Source organism: Convolutriloba macropyga, chromosome 5, assembly GCF_964194025.1.
Source record: "Convolutriloba macropyga chromosome 5, txConMacr16.3, whole genome shotgun sequence".
Classification (NCBI taxonomy): domain Eukaryota; kingdom Metazoa; phylum Xenacoelomorpha; order Acoela; family Convolutidae; genus Convolutriloba; species Convolutriloba macropyga.
Window position 1 is genome coordinate 36,278,432 of NC_134472.1, and position 21,828 is coordinate 36,300,259.

Genomic DNA, 21,828 nt, shown 5'->3' on the forward strand with positions numbered 1-21,828 from the left:
GCTTTGGATATTCTGACGACTATAAAGTGGTTGATTAGGTTTAAAACTCACACTCCAAACTGATGCAAGGGAAATTTGGAATTGGTGCTCCTCAAACTTGATATCAGCCTGTGTAAATGCTTAAAAGTAGACCTAAGAGTACATTTTAGATGGATAGTCCTTGACAAGTGGGAATCAGAGAATGAGCTAGACATCATTGTCTCCTCTGTTCTATCATGGACATACCATGCGGAAAAAAGTGAGAATCATGAAATCTAGAAACTGTGAAAAGAAACAGTTTTAAATTGGATATCAAAAAAAATTAAGACCCTAACTACATAGGGACAATCGTACGTGTCGATTCTCTCGAAGGACAACAGACCGGATCTCAGACCAATTAAAACAGTGCAAAAATTGTGGCTTTTTGGATTCTACAAACTGAACGGCTAGACTACAATGATTGCCATATGGCAACGAGGTGCACGTAAAATTGATGTTTGTCGCCGTAATCATGGGACTGGCACGAAGGAACGAGAACAGCTGCAACAATGATATAGCTTGAGAAAACATTAAACGAATCCAAGAAAGCGACTTCTGGCTTAGAGGAATTTACCTTGCGAATTTATTTGGAAGATATCTGTAATGTAACAAGATGCACCAGGTCTACTTTAAATATTTTGATGAAAAACTTGACTACAGACATCTGTGCTTGGAGACTGTCCTGTCTCAGAATGCTTAAACATAAATAAACTAAACCTTGATAAAACTAGATGTAACGTCCTAAAGTACGTTTTATATAGTAATCGATATATCTTTTCCCCAATTTTACTGATCACCTTATTTAGTTCTATATTTGCTATAATCTCAAGGCCATATATAGACTTCATTTTTCTGCCTCATTAAGATGAGAAAATGTATATTTACTTTATTAACATCCTGTAAACTTTCTCAAGTATATTTGTCTTAAAAACCTTTAATTATCTTTTTGTTATTTGATTTACCCATAATAGAGGAATTTGTGACAATGCTAGCCTGTACTTATATTTACAATGCACACTTTACTATGTTCATCTTATTTACCTGGCACGTGTCAGCACACGCCAGAAGTTTTATTTATCTTGAGTTAATCTTGATGTATTTGTATAAGTGATTACTCAAATGTAAATACGGCCCTCAGGTCTTAAAAAGTAATAATTTAAAAGACACAACCAAGATTGTCAAGTTATAAATCAGCAGACAAGTAATTCAGTCTTAGATTGAAACCCCCTTTTCTCTAGTGACAAAACTAATAGCTGTCGGCCCTGCTCCGAAGTAAAATTGAAAACCCGCTCAGGCCCTGAACAATCACGTGAGAAGAATAATTTAAGTGACAAGAGTTATGTTATTAAGATGTTAATTAAATTAGCGAGAAACATTACTTCAACAAATTCAACGCAATAATATAGCCGGACAAAGGTATATTACATAGTGACAGGAGTGTAGACAGCTTTTCCAATTAGTTCCTTCAAAAAAAAAACAAAATTGTTTATCTTTTAAATGTTTCTTTTTCCTAATGCCATTGCTATTCAAAACATTATTAGGTTATTTGCACAATTCAGATGAAGTTAGACAACTGCACAAATTTGATTTAACATTCTTTTCTTACGGAAGCCCCAACATCGAAAATACCTCCGCACAAACGTACTCTATCTTTCTTGAAGATAAATTATTCATTGTTTTTATTGTTGGACTTACAGAAGACTATAGAGACAGGCTCATTGCAATAGTAGCATTCGACAATCAGTATGAATTCAAAGCAGCATTTAGGCACATTAAAAGGGAAATGCATCTCCACTTAGAAAGCCTGAAAACTCAATTAATACTCGAAAGCGGAGATTCAAATTAAAATTAGTACTTTATAGTTGTCCTATTACCGATGTCTCTCAACAAATTTTGCTTATATTTTACTGCAGCATTCTTTAATTTCTTCATCATTGCTTATTATCTGATCACAGCACTCTTCATTTACCTCTTCATGACAAACAGCGCCATTAGCTTTTCTTTCCAATTATCAATTGTCAATGCAACAGAGATTGGAGTCTAAAAGAAGGTGACGCCAAATGACAGTGACGTCACACTGAGAAACATACACACAGAATGAGAGAGTGAAACCCCTTATTGGTAACCAAATTGAGTAAATTTGGAAACTGTGAGTTAGAACATATAAATTTTGATGCTAAATTAAAATGCCTTCCCGCGATTTATATAATACCCAAATACTCCCTGTTATTAATAACTGCCGCAACTCAAATCATTTTGTGGAATATGTAGACTGTAACTACATACAATTCATTAGCCCCCAAACTAACAACCTTATTATCTCAACAGTTGTTAGTGCCTTTGTATCTGACAAACCAAAACAAATTGTGCTTTTAACTCAAAATTCTATCGACAAACGCGCCTTATTAATATTTATCCCCAAGACCTTGCGACAAAAAGCACGCAAATTTTCTAAAGTTAGACATCTCATGACCCATGGCTATGACATTGATTTAGATGATTTTGAATCTCCCCTCATCGTAATTTCTGAATAACTGCATTCCCAGCCCATCCAGATCATCACCTTTAATTTCATCCAGTGCAGTTTTAAAATTATAAGAAACTAAGATGGCCGCAAACGCCCAAATAACAGTAGAGCCCTATAGCGGAGCCAAAAGTCAAAGTTTCCGCCAATTTGAGCACCTTTTCCGAGGTTTTATTGGTGTCGCAGCAATTCCTGCCAACCAACAATCAAATTTTTTGCAACTCCACCTCCGAGACGCCGCGTTACGATATTTTCAAACGTTGCCCGAAGCAACCAGAAATGATCTTGAATTAAGTCTCACAGCACTCAGGGTCCACTTCGCGAATCAAGATTTGCAAGAAGTACACGTTCTTAAATTAGAACAGCTGCGATTTGACCCAAAAACAGACAGCCCCGAAAATTTCCCAGTGAACCTACAAACAAAGGCTCAGCGTGCGTATCCAACGCCAAATCTGCCACCAGTTGCAGCATTAGCGCTTCCAGGAGATGGAGGAGCAGAGGATAGAGCAGAGCACGCACGCTTCGATGGAGAAAAAGCCGCACGAGCTGCTAGATTGCAAGCGGCGGAGGATAATAAGAACGAACAAGTGAAACGAATCTTAATTAAAGCCATGCCGGGATGGCTGCGATCAAAATTGATGGAACAACCACCAGCCACGCTTGTTACCGATCTCTGCACCACTGCTCGACAACAGATGACAATTAGAGACATGTGCAGAAAAGATGACTATCCGTAAGATGGGTTCAATGAAATTAATAACACCGTGTCCGAAAACTTGATCAATGCGCTCTCTAAATTGAACCAGACGCAAAATTCACTAGACAAAAAGCTTCAAACAATTGACGACCGCATCACGGCGGCACAGATAGAAACAACACAGAGATACGTAACTCACTCTCCCCAGCAATCATTTAATAGGCAGGGGCAATTTCCCGCGGTGCCCTACACGCCCAGAAATAACTATGCAAGCCAACTGTATCAGAACTCTTACAGAGGAAACAATCCTAGAGGTCGAAGCTTCCTTAATAGAAATCCGAGACCCCGATTCCCAAACACTAACGCTCAAGTGTTTTATCCTCGCAATTTAATATCTCAGTCACAATTTCGCATGCCCACCAGCCCATATATGCCTGTGACTAGATCTAACGGTACTTTCTGTTATACATGTGGTTATACAAATCATCGATCAAGTCGATGTTCTCAGAGAGGTAAAACTAATAATAGAGGAACCTCATTTCCATTTAATCGCAAATCAAAAAACTAATAAAGCCACACTTAACGCCCAAAAGTCGCAAACAGTCTTCTAAATCTACAGAGCAGTCTAGTAAACTATATAATCTTTACAATATAAACTCAAATATGAGATCTTCCCTTCTTCCCTATGTCAAAATTAAATTTAATAACGGAATAAGCCGTCGAGCACTAATTGACACCGGCGCTTGTGCAAATGTCATAAGCAACAGATTACTCCAAGAAACTACCAAAACTGACAAGAATGCAGTCATATTGAAGCAACCAGATTGCACTTCAGTTAAAATGGCTGGAGGACAACTAGTCAGAATAGAGAAACAAGCTGAAATTAAATTTAAACTCGCCCACAGAGAGTTTGTTGAAGACTTCCTCGTCCTTTCCTCAACAAACTCGGTCATCCTTGGCAACCCCTTCTTTGTCAAGCATGATATTTTAATTAGCCCAAAACAAGCTCTTATTCAATTTCCCGATCTGACAGTTCAAATTAATGAAATCAAGCCAGTGAACGAAAAACGACGATCAGTAAGACATAAGAAAATTCCCATTTACACAAACAAGAAGCACACAATACAGCCCAACGAGCAAATTTTCCTGGAATGCTATCTATCAGACAAAACCGATCAGTTTGAGAACAAAAGTGGAGTAATCACTCCCAATGAAATTCTTGAAAAAGAAACAGAAATCGCACTAACTTCTTCGCTAAGTACTGTAGGAAAGAACAATACACTCTACGTTTCTGCTCTGAACGTAACTGAGCACCCTATTACAATTAATAGTCGAACAGAGGTGGGCAGATTCTCAATCCTCTCAACCGAGCGAGCCGACCAATTGATACAAATTGACCCACAACTGATAACGTTAGCAAAATCAAGAAACAAGGATGATTATTTTGCGGAATTGAACCAACTTATCCAAGATTTCACTCAACACAAACCAGGCCAAACTAGGAGACCTCCACCCGAATATAGAAAACTATGGTTTCCAACACCAGAAACTTAAGAGGATCCAAGTAATTTGCCGCTCTTACAACAAGAAATTTATGACCAAATATTAAAATTCCAAAACTTGGAGAAGGTCGATCCACGAAGTAATGAGGAGGATCGAAAACTTTTTCTCAGTAAATTTAACTGGGAAAATTCGCCATTAAACCAGAAGCAAATCGAAGAATGCGAGCATTTATTAATTGAATATTGTGACATTTTTGCCAAACACCGATTTGATGTTGGATACAATACGGAACTAAAAATAAAGTTAACCTCAGAGCATAACATACCCGTATATGTACAAGGACCACCAACCCCAATTCATCTACGTGACAAACTACATATTGAATTAGCATTAATGCACTACTATGGACTTATAACAACTTTGTCACAGTCTAAATACAGTAGTCCATTATTTGCACATAGAAAAGAATCAGGCAAACTGCGAATTTTAATTTACCTGAGAAGAGTCAACCACCTACTCAAAAATGATTACCACAGCACAACTTTGCCAATCTCAAACATGGCTGATGCAACTAGTCATTTTGCAGGAAAAACGTTGTTCACAAAACTTGACTGCTCACAAGCTTATCATTGCGTACAGATGGGGAACGACACCTCAGTACAACTTTTAGCTTTCAATTTCTCATCAAGAACTTACGCGTACAAATGTCTAGCTCAAGGACTTAGCAAATCAGTCACTGGTTTTAGCTCATTCATTCGCCATTATCTAGACCCCTGTCTAGCAGCCGGTATATGCAAACAATTCATGGACGATATTGGGACTGCAGTAACAGAATGTAGTCAGCTACTTCCTAGTCTAAGGAAAATTTTTGACTGCATCCGAAGATCTGGACTGAAATTGTCGCCAGGAAAATGTGAAATTGCCTCACAGTCAATCCAATTTCTGGGCAGCACAATTACAAATGAGGGAATATCTCCACAAGCAGAGAAAAGTTTTTAAAGAAGATTACGATGCCAAGAACAACTAAACAGGTCAAAAGATTAATTGGCTTCGCTCAATTCTTCAGAAATTTTATCCCAAATTAAGGTGAGAAGCTTATATCGTTTTACCAATTGTTACGTAAAGGAGCTGATTTTGAAGCGAAAGAAACACATTACAATGCATTAGAAACTGTGAAAAAAGATTTACTTGAAGCAACAGAGATGACGCTCAGATTGCCTAAACCTGGCCTACAGTATGTCCTCCTCTGTGATGCAAGCTACTACGGAGCCGGATTTGTGCTTATGGTCGAAGACTATGTGACAGGAAAACAGTCAAAAGAAAAGAAAGTCTATGCTCCGGTATCTTTTGGATCACAGCTCTTCACTACAGCACAGCTGAAGTTTTCAACATATTACAAAGAATTCTTAGCACTTTACTTCGCATTAGACCAGTTTTCCCATTACACCTGGGCATCCAACCATCCAGTAATTGTACTTACGGATAATCGAAATTTAACGCATTTCTTTCAGTCAAAAACCATTCCTCCATCACTATGGAACTTTCTGGACCGAGTTCTTTCGTTTAACATAGTCATTGCCCATATTCCTGGCAAAGCTAACTATGCAGCAGATTTTCTCTCACGCGTACAGACGGACAGAGGCGCCAGCCTGTCCCTTAAATTAACAGAAAAAGTACCAGTCCGTGAAATATATTTTGAATCTGAAGCAAAATCACCTGATGTTTCGATTTCGAATATCGACCAATTGAGCACTGTCTCTGAATCAGAGATAGAAGAAGTTACCATCATCTCACTACTACAGGAACTCAGACTTTGCGATGCGTATATTGAACGAAAACGAGAGAATGGAGATGAAATAAATAGTCTCTTTAAGTTGAAGCGTGCGGAAGTTAACGCAATGCAATAAGCGAACCAAGCTGATCTTTTGAACCATTTGACGGATAGAGAAGAAATATTAGATTTGGCGAGTGAGCAGGCAAAAGACGAGGAGATTATGCAGGCAATTGAGTGGAAACGCAACGGCATAAGCAGCAACTTGAAGTATGCATCCCGGCGATTGAAAAATACGCGAAACAATTTGACCGTTTGGAAATTGAAAACAACACATTATATAGACAATTCTTTGACGATACAGGCCAAATAATTTTCAAACAATACTTCCTGTCAAAGCACCTCTAGAAAGAAGTAATCTACAGACTACACAACTCACCAACAGGAGGACATTTGGGAGTACTTCGCTCAATTCAAGAATTCCGAAAAAGATTTTACTATCCTGGTTTACTGAACATTTTATCAATTTCATCAAAAACTGCATCACATGCCTACAGCTCAAGCAAACAACGAGCAAGCAACTGCAACCACCATTACAGCCGGTATCCTCACTACAGTCATTTCCCGGAGAAATGATGCAAATCGACTTAGCGGAACAAAAAGGCCCAATTTACAAATTTCTTCTTAGTGGAATTGACGTGTTTACGAAGTACTTGTTTGCAATACCACTGACAAATGGTAGTGCCGACACAGTTGCCAGAGAGCTTGTGAAGATTTTCTTCCAGCATAGCTACTTGCCTAGTACATTACTGAGTGATTTAGGAACAAATTTCACCTCAAATCTAAAGGCTGAACTAACGAAGTTACTCGAAGTGAAACCCAAACATGCTACGCTGAAACACCTACAGACAATTGGAGTAGTGGAACGCTCACACGCAGCACTTAAACGGATCCTAAAACTCAATTCCAATGAACAGTGGAACGATTGGCACAAGTATGTACCGCTTGCAACCTTTATACACAATACATCGTATCATTCTTCAATTAATTGCTGCCCGACAACTCTATTTCATGGACGTGAACCTGTTAAACCCCTTGATCTCCGTTTCTCTACACGAGAAATGCAAGCAGTTGAAGTCAATTCAGATTACGTTTCACAGTTACAAGATGCAATGTTCCGAAAATTTGGTGGAAATAAACAAAAACTTTTAGACCCTTACCAGCGATGCAGAAGTTATTACGATCAAAAAGCTGATGCACAGCCACTCAAATTGCATTCACATTGTTTACTACTAAACCCTCGTTTAACAAGGCAAAACGATTTTACCCAGAAAGCAGTACAAACATGGCTACCACTTTACAGAGTCGAAAAAGTCTTGACAAATTCAAATTAAATTATTAGAAAAACAGGAACAAATTATACTCAATGTGTTCATCGGATCAGACTAAGACCTATCAAACTGACAGAGCCACCAAAAAACATCCAGGAAATTGATCCTGCAAAGTTTGAAGCGGATCAGTCGAGAAAAACAACTCGAAATGAGCCAGAATTATTTGACGAGTACATTCCAAACTTATTACAAGAGGAGCAAAGTGCCGCATTTTCAAAGACTGCAACAGCTCAACCGTCGCAAATACGCCTAGGCATTACTGTTCCTCTAAATGGTGCACCTGCAGTGCCATTGGTAGCACCAGCACCTCCGATAGTGCCGGTAATACCGCCAAAACTTGCAATACCGCCACTGGAAATCAGAACACCCTCACCAATGAATTCGCCAAGAAATTCGCAAGAAAAATCACCCCGTGCCAGCCATTCAGACAGCCCCAAGATTATTGCAACACCGCAAAAAATTTCAATATCCTGAAAGCCCCTCTGGAGCTGCTGAGAGCGAGAGAATTACAGCAAACGACGAAGAAGATGCAGAACAACAACCGGGACCAAATACCCGAAGCAATCAAAACAGAGTTAACTTTGCAAAAATGCGCGGAGTCAGAAAATTTGAATTCTGGGAACCTGTAGCACGCTACGGTTCACGTCCACAAACGCCACGATTGCCCGAATCTCCTACACAGCCACCAATCTTAACAAAAGAACAAAAACAACAAATAATTACAGAATCATCGCGCAGATCAAGAAGGGATCAAACTCCAACTAGAGTAACGAAACTAGACCAAGTACGATCTAGCATTGAGAGATATAAACGGCGGGGCTCAACTGATGAGAACAGACAAGTAACCCGAACCAGTCAAAGAGCAAACAAACAACTTCAAACCTAAATGTAATTGAAATTCGAAAAACAAGAGCCAAATTCTTCTATCATAGAGGTGACATACTTAACTCCAGAAGCTCTTTTGTACATTGTGTATCAAGTGATATGAAGATGGGTAAAGGATTTGCCCGGCAAATTGCCTACTATTACCCAGAAATACCGCAGAGTCAAGCATTCGCGAGAAAACCGCCAATAGGTTCAGTTTTATCATTTTATGATACGACTTTAAGTCGATATATCTTCAGTCTGGTCACGAAAGAAAACTATTATGATAAATCTACTTATTGCTACTTCTCTGTTGCCCTTCACACACTACGATTTGTCATTTTGAAGTACCACATACGTTCGATAAGTTTACCAAAACCCGGATACGGTCTCGATCAACTTTCAGAAAAAAGTGTTGTACGAAAAATTATTGAAGTTTTCTCGGATGTCCCTGTAGTAATTTACCTCTACAACTACAGCACAGACCTAAATCGATAGTTTGCAGTGGCCAACTAAGCATTTGATGCATATTTTCAATCACCAGAGGGCCAAAAACAGCCTCTAAATTCCAAAAATAACCAGAAATCGTAAATTGTGCACTTAGTTTATTTACAATGTTATTTACAGAAATCAACCCTAGATGATACAAAGTTCATCTATAGCTTGAAAATCTGTTGCCAATGATGTTGAACGCCCAGAAACGAAGGTAATTTCCAATATGTTGAAAGAAAAATGGACTTTCTTCAACAAATAGCCGAAAACTGATACCACGAATGTGACCTTCAAAAATAGCTGAGTTAGAGCCTCGAAAAAGACCCCTAGAGGCCCGAAAACATTTTCCTGAACCTCCATTGATCCAGACTAGGCCCCAGGTGCCCCAGGGCCAAAATAACGAGTCCCAGGTCAATAAATTGAAAGTACTGCAGACACGAAATCACATGATTCAGACCTCCCAAAAACATCAAAAACTTGGACAAACGAAGTTACGGTGCCCGCAATATTGATAACCGAGAAAAAATAACCTACAAACCAAAAACTAAGATAACATTAGCAACCAGTCAGCCCAAAAAACCGGTAAAGATCACCATCAAAGCTCGACAAAACTGATTTCGTAGTCCAAGTGATTTTTTGGGCCAAGATACACAAAAACGTTCAAAAACTATGGAGTTCCAAAAGATCCTCCCCACTGGTTAAAAATTAGCCCAGATGCGGCTTATTATATATGTGAAACAAAAAACAGCAGCAGTGGTCAGTTTAAATGAAAGAAAATAGAACCCAAATCATTTTAAACAAATTTTGGAAAATTTTGCAAATTTCGCCAATCATTGTGAAAAATTTGAACTCTACAACTCAAATACTAGGACGAAAATCAAAAATCTGAGATGTAGGGTTATACACCAGTACATGGCCTTCAATTTGCGACTACTTTCAGCTCCCTAGCACGAATGAAAATTTTCGGAGACCTCTTGAAAAAATTTTTGCCAAAAATCCATACTTAAAGTAGACGAATGTGAACATAAAACTCAACCTATACTACTCAGTGAGCTTTCTTATTATAATTATAGCCCCCGCTAATTTGCACTAATAACCTACACTAGCAAACACGCTTAATTGAAGTTGGTGCTCTGCAATACGCTATAAGTGGAAACAAATAATGCACTGCTTATGTGTAAATACCTAGTCATAAGTCGGAACTTGTCCCAGGTTTCTCGGGCCCGTCGTCATCAGACTTCTTCTTGAATTTCTTCAGCAGTTTCTCCTTGCAATCTGAAATCAAAAGGATAGAGAAAATAAACGAAATAAAAGCGAAAAATCTGAAAGACACCAAATATAAAGAATATTGATACATTATCCAAATGATAAGAAACCGCGAAAGAAAGTGAATATTTACCCTCTTTCTCCTGTTCCTTCTTCTTCTGAGCAATTTTGTGCCCCCACAGATTCCTGTTTTTCTTCGGTTTCCGCCCAAATTTTGAAGTACTGGCAACAAGATGTCCTGTCTCGGCCTCCCGCCGAAGAGCCTCCCCTGCATCATTTGGAATTTCATGCAAAACTTCCTTTTGTCGAACTGGAGACAAATTTCGGACGATTCTCTGCTCTTTCACTCCTACACCGCTGGAAATATTCCGGCTTGCACATGAGGCCTCGACTTTTGTCATTTTGGAATTCGCCTCCCAACCAACAACGAAAGCAGGTCCGGTAAAATTAAGAACTGCGTGTCCGAACATCGAAGGCTGTACAATCAAGTCCCCAGGCTCTGTTAGATGGAAAGAGAGCATAGACTGTAGATTCGCTGGCGCTCTTTTTTGCACGAGATCCATGAAGGAATCAACTGATTTTACCGTTCGTACAAGCCACTTTGACGCATTAACACCATGAGCATATATAAAAGCCTTCCTGCCGAAAGAAGTAATTGAAATAGAATGATCTGCACAAACTTCAATATGAGCTTCAGTAAACCACCTATCACTGCACAAAATACCAGCAACTACGCGAAATTCAAGGCTAGAAGGCACTCCTAACGTGCTCAATTGTTCAACGTTACAAGACCAGGCTTTTGAGGAACTGAAACGACTATCAGCATGAGGATGGAGTTCTTTAACAATGCCCTTTCTGACAGCTGAACTGACGTTGCTACCCCACAAGCAAATCATTGTATTGGTATTCCTGCACTTCGATATACCAGACATAAACTTCGAGTTCATCGAAAACAATTCTTGCTCCTTTATCACAATCACTTCCTTGAACCAATCACCTGACTCCGTTACAACATTTCCATAACCAGCTCCACAAACAGAACTACAAATCGATTCCCAACTCTTCTTTCCAGCGCCCGAGAATACCTTCACTCTGTTCCAGCCAACTCCAGTCCAAACATCTTCATCATTAAATAACTCACAGAAAGCATTTAAACTTGACATTTCAACTGAAAGAAAAAATAACTATGTCACAGACGAACCAAAAGAACTTAAGTCGAACAACATGCGAATTAATTTAACAACAATCAATGAGTGACCTATTTTAACAGTTAACAATGCCCGTAAAATGATTACACAAAATTAAAACACACAGAACTGTAACAAGAAAATGGCAGCAAAAGAGAAGGAGAGCAAATCTGGTATTTAATTAACTGGTAGCGTACTTAACATTGTCTAGAGCTCAATTAAAGTCCGAACAAAGCTACGCGTTTAACAATCATTCAAGTTATGAACCAGTCATGTAGTTCAGTAATGTAAAACATCTGAGTATGCAGTTATGTAGTTCAGTATTGTAAAACATCTGAGAATGCAGGAGTACCCGATAACTCATCAGCAAGGATTTATGACATACGAGGAAAATAGCTCCCCAAAATGGAAACAACTGTAAAAGCTCTATACATCAAATTCCTGAACCCTTCACTGTAATACATCCCAATCAGCACGGCAACTAGCATTACCAGCAAAACCAAAACCATAAGGAATACTGCTACTCCAGAATTTTCCACATCTTTAACATCACTTTTGATTAAGATATCCTGGCATTGTGGAATAACTGATTTAACCCACACACTGAACTTTGGGAAGAACGTTCCATTTGAACAACATTTTAGTAAATTGCCAGAGATAGTTATGTTAAAACACATGGCTTCAATCTAAAAGACTCAAAGAAAAACTGTAACAATCTGCAACATACCTTTCCTGGAGACTGACAATAAACTAACCACGAAGGCGAGTTCCGGCCCTAGTGGCCTCCCTGGGCGTTTTTAATATAATCAATTTTCGCTGACTCGACCCGCGCAGCTAGGAAAACTATATTTATTTATAGATACATCTACATCACCAAAATTGGAAACAAATGTATACAATCTTAGAGCAAGCATTTACTATACAATAAACAATATCTCATTATGGTAAAGTCAACACTTGAGCAAATATTAGTCGAACAACATTTTAAGCGTCTAATTGACATCACTTGGTTTGACTTTCGACTTACAGTACACTTTTATTCTTTCACGATGAAAACAACAATTTGTTCGACTCTTTCTCTTTTCTTCTTGGTTTCTGAAAATATTAATGAAGAGACACCAACAAAATACGAAGCGCTTACTAAAGGAATTTTATTTCACAAGGACTCTCAAATTCGACTCGCAGAAAAGTTTGTCAACGTAGAATTCTTAGTTCCTTTTCCGCAGTACGATTTTGTAATGAAAAAACAAATTGAAGAAATGCTGAAAAAATTAGCAACTATGTGGACAGAACCGTCAATTTTGTGCCCAGTTAACTTTTCAGCGCCATTTAACTCGTCTAATAAACCTTTCAACTTGGATTGGATGCTCTCAAAAATCACAAATGAGACAAAATTAGCAGAAAACGAAGTGAAACGTATGCGCAACGTTACCGCGAAATTTTTAAGTCCTGAAGAAGAAAATGGTCAAAGAAGCAGACGAAAACGTGCAGCACCAGTAGCAGCAGCTGCCGCAGTTGCTGGAATAGCACTCTTTGGATCACTCGGAGTCTCAATGGCAGGTTCAGAAGGATGCGGAATAACTGGATTGTTTGGAAAATGCCAAAATTATGGACGCAAAAATGCAGAAAACATTGAACGACTTAATGAATACGCATCAGTTCTTACTGATTATATCTTCGAAGTTGAGTCAGCCAGCAACGAAAAATTCTTTCTTATCTCTAATGAAATTGCTAAAATTTTGGAAATCCAACAGGAAATGCAAGATAATCAAAATAAAAACTGGAAAATAGTACAAGATCATTTCGACATTTTCGAGAAAAATTTCCACTTATTACGAGATTGTACACAAATGCTTTTCTCAAATCAGCAATTAAAATTCAATTTTGATACCGTAGCTTTGCTGTTATCAATTTTTTACGCCAACATCAAAAGTTATCGTTCAGCTCTATATGCCTATAGTATAAATTTGTTAAATTCCATACCCATTCTGTTAGATAAACGATTACCAATGTCATTAGTTCCCCGCGAATCATTGTTAGCCGTCTAAGACTCAGTTCATGATAGCCAGAAACATTCAACAGATCGTTTGGCACTGGCAATACCCATGAAGGATCTCATGTCATATTATGATGCCAAACTTGTTTACGAAATTGCCAGCGTTGAACAAGGATTACTTTTGACTCTAGCAATTCCTCTTGCATCCCGTCAAACGTCATTTCACGTCTATAGTGCGCACGTCATCGCAATGCCCCAACGGGATCCTAAAGAAGCCCTTCAGTGGATCATTGAAGGTCCATACTTGGCAATTTCGCAGGATTCCATGGAGACGACTACATTGACGCAACAACAGCTCGATAACTGTCTAGGATCTTCAACTTACCGTATATGTCACGAAACAATGGAGACTCATCTAGCACCATCATTTTGCTTAGCAACACTCTATTTTCACGCGACAGTCGTTGCACTTTCAGTATGCCAAACCGAAAAGGTAATGCTCCCAACGCCTGAAACTGCTAGAAATCTCGGTTACGGGATTTGGCTAATCATGAGTGCAAAGCCATTTACGTGGAGAGAATACAATTTGAACGATGCTTCGTTGCCTACCAGTGAAGAGAATGAGGGATGTCGACTCTGCATAATAACTCTCCAATGCGGAATTCAATTGATCAGCAAACACATTAAAATCCGACCGGACCTCTCGAGTTGCCGAACAATTCCAGCCACTCGAATCGATGTTAAACTTGCAACACTTGATTTCATCGTTGCCCGAAATTGAGAAACTTCCCTACTTTACGTCGAAAATAGATGCTAATATTGAATTGTTTCAACAATTGCGAGTAGAAATGATCAGTACAACTGATACTCTTAAACAAGCCGATTTAGACAAAATAGCAGCCCCTTTAGTCCACAAAATGCAACTCCTGAAGCCATCTCTTGTTGATAAGTTAGAATCTTATGTTCCAATAAAGCTTTCCCTAACTCTGACTATTACAGTCTTCATTGGAAATCTTCTTCTTCACATTCTAGTAATGTATCTGTATCATAAGATCAAATTTTTCCAACGAATAACCCCTAATTTTATGAAATTCTCCGATGGAAAAATCCCTCTCAAACCAGTAGTTTCGGTTGCAAACAGTGAGTTGACAAAGATACAGTCCCTTGACCACAAATTGAAAAATTTGATGACTATTGTTGGAGAGACAAACGTTGATAACAATATAGATGCACGTCTACTGAAAATTGAGGAAGAAATTCAATACCTTGACAATGAAATATGCGTTCTTAAAACAATGATCTATCACAAAGATGACGTCTCTGCAACTACACAAAAGCCCCATTTGCCGATTAGACGAACTAAATCGACAATTTCTATGCGCTCCAACCGAGTGAATCCCGAATTTCTTCAACTTAATAACGACTCTATGGAAACTGACGAAAACGCGACAGAAACTTAAGGGTGGTTCCTTATTAACATCTTTATCTGTGTATTTTATATTAAAAAAAAATTATCTAAATTTTTCATTAAACGTGGGTAGTGTAACGTCCTAAAGTACGTTTTATATAGTAATCGATATATATTTTCCCCAATTTTACTGATCACCTTATTTAGTGCTATATTTGCTATAATCTCAAGGCCATATATAGACTTCATTTTTCTGCCTTATTAAGATGAGAAAATGTATATTTACTTTATTAACATCCTGTAAACTTTCTCAAGTATATTTGTCTTAAAAACCATTTAATTATCTTTTTGTTATTTGATTTACCCATAATAGAGGAATTTGTGACAATGCTAGCCTATACTTATATTTACAATGCACACTTTACTATGTTCATCTTAATTGCCTGGCACTTGTCAGCACACGCCAGAAGTTTTTTTTATCTTGAGTTAATCTTGATGTATTTGTATAAGTGATTACTCAAATGTAAATACGGCCCTCAGGTCTTAAAAAGTAATAATTTAAAAGACACAACCAAGATTGTCAAGTTATAAATCAGCAGACAAGTAATTCAGTCTTAGATTGAAACCCCCTTTTCTCTAGTGACAAAACTAATAGCTGTCGGCCCTGCTCCGAAGTAAAATTGAAAACCCGCTCAGTCCCTGAACAATCACGTGAAAAGAATAATTTAAGTGACAAGAGTTATGTTATTAAGATGTTAATTAAACTAGCGAGAAACATTACTTCAACAAATTCAACGCGATAATATAGGCGGACAAAGGTATATTACACTAGACTTCGGAAGCGATAGTTTCCGAAGGGTGCCAACCTAAAACTCTTTATTATTATATAAAGAGCGAAATTGTGACTGAGTTCAAACCATCGTGGATTCTCTGTTCTCTAGTTCCTAGTTCCTCATCGGGCCATCTATCGTGTTTTTTGGTCATCCCACATCCCACAAGCGACTCTTTTGTTTTTTAGCATATCAAGTAGAACGTGTGACCATATTATTCCCGTTGAACCGATTTTAAGATTTTACTATTGCAATTTCAGATGCTTATTGTGGCAGTTTGTCTGCTTACTGTATTTGCCTGGATAAGTTTGGCGTGTTATTCATTTGCGCTATCAAAATTGGTAACTACAAGAGGAAAAGGTAACAACGGACCTAGAAAAAGCAAATGCGTCCAACAAATTTACCCACTTGACACGCACAAAATTCGGTTTTCAGGTACAACTTGATGAAACAGAACCAATCAAAATTTATAAGATACATTTCTCAAGAAAAAAGTCCATTGTAGAGGAATTTTGTATTAGCTAGGTTTAAGGCCTAAACTCCTACACTGTCCTTTAAACGTACAACCTGAAAGTGTGCAACCTGCAACGCCAAAGCTGGAAGTCCACGACACAAGAATTGCTGTTGAATCGCCCTGACGAGCTCCAGAACGAAAACAGCTAGCAGCCCGAATTAGAGCGGCCACCGTGGGATGTCAAGGGATCAGCATAATGGAACGTGTTGGACACCATTGCAGGCAGCCGAACCAAACGCCAGAATCTGGAAGGTGACGTCTACCTGTACACAGACGGCTCAGCGTCAAACTGCAACCAGACGTGTTGATAAGCAGTTGTTGTGTCAATGGGTGACCTAAGCTTGCCAGAACTGCCAGCGACGCTCAGCAAGAGAGGAACAACTAGCACCTCCTCCTTTGACGAAGAAAAAGCAGCAGTGCTTGCCGCCGTCAGTTGGCTACTGTGCAATCAACACCCACAGTCATGCCAAAATCTGCACGGACAACCAGTATCTCTGAACAGCACTTATAAAGAAGAGAGGAAGCCCCTCCGCCATCCACGCCTACCTAGACAGTCACAAACCGAAGGTCACAATGGATAGCGGGACACTCAGATGCCTCAGGAAATGAAATCGCTGACTCAGAGGCTCGGAAAGCAACAAACACCGCAGAAACAGAGCCAGAACCGACAACACTTTGCGCTGCTCTAATTTGCATCCGCAGAACATTCCGTCACCACGGGCCGTCCCACCAACTTGCTATGAGAACCTACAAAGGCTACAAGTTCAAGCCAGAAGCAAAAACTATCAAATGCAAAAAGGACGAGCGTGCAACATTGCAGTAGACACTGCAGACTTCTGAAAGCCTACGCCAATCTAATGGCCCAACGGTCTACCAGGCGTGCCCCTTGTGTTATCAAGAGTTACACCCGTTAGAACATCGGCTGGATTGCCCAGCCACATCTAAAGATCGCCAAGAAATCTTTGGCACCACGAAAGCATGACTGGAAGTTGCTGACTGAGAAACCCGATGGGGCAGTGGCGTTCGCCAGACGAACTCTGGGCACTTAAACCACACACACACAAACACACACACGCAACAGAAAAGACCGAATAGCTGCAAAACATCGGAGCCGTTGGAGCAGCTCAGGATATACTCGAAAGTTACGTGAGTGAACGATACCAAAAAAAGATAGGTTGCGATTCATCAACTGAATTGCATGTCCAGTTTCGTGTACCCCAAGGAGTGTCCTGAGGCTGCTGCACTGCAACCTTTTTATAAACAAACTTGAATAGATCATGAACAATTGCTTTGGATGTTCTAACGACTATAAGGTGGTTGGTTAGCTAAAAAACTCATACTCCAAATTGATGCAAGGGAAATTTGGAATTGGTGTTCTTCAAACCTGATATCAGCCTGTCTAAAAGCTTAAAAGTAGACCCAAGAGTGCATCTTAGATGGATAGTTTTTGTTAGAAAATCGATCAAACTATAGTCTTAAACTTAGTGAGAATTAGAAAGAAAGTTTGAGAATTTATATAAATGAATCGTCAAGAAATGATGCCCAGAATCAATATTCGTTTCAAGTTGGTGAATCTAGATAACTAATGTTAGAGTGAGATTTTTTGATGTAAAATCTTCCCGGAATGTATTGAATGATTATGATACCACCGGAAATGTGAACGAATTCTTAGAAAAGTGTAAATGCATACCATCTATGGTACCCCCTGCGACTGATTTCTGGGAAATTTGCAGAAGCAAACCATATTGGGTAACCCTTGCGAACCCCACTGAAAATCATGGTGCTAAGATAAGTTTTGTATCTTGACTTGCGGAAAAAAAAGTGAGATTCATATAATCTAGAAACTGAAAAGAAAGAGATTTAACTTAAACATAAAGAAACTAAACTTTGATTAAACTAGACTTCGGAAGCGATAGTTTCCAAGGGAGCTTACCTAAAACTCTTTATTATTATATAAAGAGCTAAGTTGTGACTGAGTCCAAACCCTCGTGGATTCTCTGAATAAGTTTATATATAGTTCTCTAGTCCCTCATCAGGCCATCTATCCAGCTTTTTGGTCATGCCCTACGTCCCACAAGCGACTGTTTTGTGTTCTACCATATCTAGTAGAACGTGTGACCATATTTTTCCCGTTGATCTGATTTTAAGATTTTACGATTGCAATTTCAGATGCTTATTGTGGCAGTTTGGCTGCTTACTGTATTTGCTTGGATAAGTTTGGTGTGTTATATGTATTTACGCTATCAAAAGTCGAATCTTCAATATGTCGATGGAAGGAGTAAACAAGTGGCTCTTTTGTTGATAGCGCACCCTGATGATGAGTGCATGTTCTTTGGGCCCTCTATACACAAGCTTCTTGAAATCGGATTTGATGTTCAATGCTTGTGTTTGACCAATGGAAATTTTTATGGGCAAGGAAAATTGAGGACAGAAGAATTGATTAAAAGCTTGAAAGTGTTCAATATCAAAAGCGAAAACGTTAAGTGCCTGGATATTGATGTTTTTCCTGACGATCCCAATGCGCTGTGGCCTATTCATCAGCTTTCTGAAAATATCAGAAAGCACATGAAAACTATTGCCAATCTGCATTTAATTTTAACTTTTGACTCATTTGGTGTTTCTGGGCATCCAAATCATTGTGCATTGCGTAACGCTGTTTCCGTTGTGCAAAAGTGTCATCGTGATTTGTTATTTTATGAGCTCAAGACCTGCAGTGTATTCCGGAAATACATTGGGTTACTCAATTTACCTATCTCTGTTGCTTTATATATCTGTGGCAAAACTAGTCTGGTCGCACTGAGTTCGCCGATGCAGGTTTGGTGTAATTTTCTTGCAATGATGAAGCATAAATCGCAACTGATGTGGTTTAGATATCTTTACATTTTGTTCTCAAAATATATGGTTATAAATGAACTCATAATTATCAAAGATTCGGCGGTCACATAAAATGGTAAATTTTTTCTCTGTAAAGTTTTATTTGTCAGTACATCTTTTACAATTTTTTTCTGTAAATTGAATTGTACATCGCTTTTCAGGCCTGAAAAATGCCTCAAAAGACAAAGAAGGGAAAGCAGAGGAAAGATAAGTTCTATCACCTTGCGAAAGAAACTGGCTACAGGGCTAGATCAGCTTTCAAATTGATCCAGCTAGATAGGAAGTTGCGACTTCTAGAATCAGCGCGAGTTGCGATTGATCTTTGTGCAGCTCCAGGTGGCTGGCTACAAGTGCTACAGAATTGCATGCCAGCTTCGAGTGTAATCATAGGTGTCGATTTAGTTCCTATAAAGCCGATCCCTAATGTTATAACTATTCAAGATGACATTACATCAGACAGTTGCGCGGCCACCATTTCTAGACATCTGCAGACTTGGAAAGCTGACATTGTGCTTAACGACGGTGCTCCCAATGTTGGTCAACCACGAAAGCATGACTGGAAGTTGCTGACTGAGAAACCCGATGGGGCAGTGGCGTTCGCCAGACGAACTCTGGGCACTTAAACCACACACACACAAACACACACACGCAACAGAAAAGACCGAATAGCTGCAAAACATCGGAGCCGTTGGAGCAGCTCAGGATATACTCGAAAGTTACGTGAGTGAACGATACCAAAAAAAGATAGGTTGCGATTCATCAACTGAATTGCATGTCCAGTTTCGTGTACCCCAAGGAGTGTCCTGAGGCTGCTGCACTGCAACCTTTTTATAAACAAACTTGAATAGATCATGAACAATTGCTTTGGATGTTCTAACGACTATAAGGTGGTTGGTTAGCTAAAAAACTCATACTCCAAATTGATGCAAGGGAAATTTGGAATTGGTGTTCTTCAAACCTGATATCAGCCTGTCTAAAAGCTTAAAAGTAGACCCAAGAGTGCATCTTAGATGGATAGTTTTTGTTAGAAAATCGATCAAACTATAGTCTTAAACTTAGTGAGAATTAGAAAGAAAGTTTGAGAATTTATATAAATGAATCGTCAAGAAATGATGCCCAGAATCAATATTCGTTTCAAGTTGGTGAATCTAGATAACTAATGTTAGAGTGAGATTTTTTGATGTAAAATCTTCCCGGAATGTATTGAATGATTATGATACCACCGGAAATGTGAACGAATTCTTAGAAAAGTGTAAATGCATACCATCTATGGTACCCCCTGCGACTGATTTCTGGGAAATTTGCAGAAGCAAACCATATTGGGTAACCCTTGCGAACCCCACTGAAAATCATGGTGCTAAGATAAGTTTTGTATCTTGACTTGCGGAAAAAAAAGTGAGATTCATATAATCTAGAAACTGAAAAGAAAGAGATTTAACTTAAACATAAAGAAACTAAACTTTGATTAAACTAGACTTCGGAAGCGATAGTTTCCAAGGGAGCTTACCTAAAACTCTTTATTATTATATAAAGAGCTAAGTTGTGACTGAGTCCAAACCCTCGTGGATTCTCTGAATAAGTTTATATATAGTTCTCTAGTCCCTCATCAGGCCATCTATCCAGCTTTTTGGTCATGCCCTACGTCCCACAAGCGACTGTTTTGTGTTCTACCATATCTAGTAGAACGTGTGACCATATTTTTCCCGTTGATCTGATTTTAAGATTTTACGATTGCAATTTCAGATGCTTATTGTGGCAGTTTGGCTGCTTACTGTATTTGCTTGGATAAGTTTGGTGTGTTATATGTATTTACGCTATCAAAAGTCGAATCTTCAATATGTCGATGGAAGGAGTAAACAAGTGGCTCTTTTGTTGATAGCGCACCCTGATGATGAGTGCATGTTCTTTGGGCCCTCTATACACAAGCTTCTTGAAATCGGATTTGATGTTCAATGCTTGTGTTTGACCAATGGAAATTTTTATGGGCAAGGAAAATTGAGGACAGAAGAATTGATTAAAAGCTTGAAAGTGTTCAATATCAAAAGCGAAAACGTTAAGTGCCTGGATATTGATGTTTTTCCTGACGATCCCAATGCGCTGTGGCCTATTCATCAGCTTTCTGAAAATATCAGAAAGCACATGAAAACTATTGCCAATCTGCATTTAATTTTAACTTTTGACTCATTTGGTGTTTCTGGGCATCCAAATCATTGTGCATTGCGTAACGCTGTTTCCGTTGTGCAAAAGTATCATCGTGATTTGTTATTTTATGAGCTCAAGACCTGCAGTGTATTCCGGAAATACATTGGGTTACTCAATTTACCTATCTCTGTTGCTTTATATATCTGTGGCAAAACTAGTCTGGTCGCACTGAGTTCGCCGATGCAGGTTTGGTGTAATTTTCTTGCAATGATGAAGCATAAATCGCAACTGATGTGGTTTAGATATCTTTACATTTTGTTCTCAAAATATATGGTTATAAATGAACTCATA

At 38.8% G+C, this 21,828-nt stretch overlaps 3 protein-coding genes across 4 annotated transcripts in view; all 3 read left to right on the forward strand.

Moving 5' to 3' along the window:
• Positions 1-21,828, forward strand: part of LOC142339364 (protein LZIC-like) — a 206,333-nt gene that overhangs the window by 24,496 nt on the left and 160,009 nt on the right. The gene's annotated exons all lie outside the window — the stretch shown is intronic.
• LOC142339984 (N-acetylglucosaminyl-phosphatidylinositol de-N-acetylase-like) lies at positions 18,610-19,431 on the forward strand. The gene has a single exon (XM_075390366.1). The coding sequence runs from the start codon at positions 18,631-18,633 to the stop codon at positions 19,405-19,407; it is 777 nt and encodes a 258-aa protein (XP_075246481.1). The 5' UTR covers positions 18,610-18,630; the 3' UTR covers positions 19,408-19,431.
• Positions 19,410-20,468, forward strand: LOC142339985 (pre-rRNA 2'-O-ribose RNA methyltransferase FTSJ3-like). The gene has a single exon (XM_075390367.1). The coding sequence runs from the start codon at positions 19,506-19,508 to the stop codon at positions 19,956-19,958; it is 453 nt and encodes a 150-aa protein (XP_075246482.1). The 5' UTR covers positions 19,410-19,505; the 3' UTR covers positions 19,959-20,468.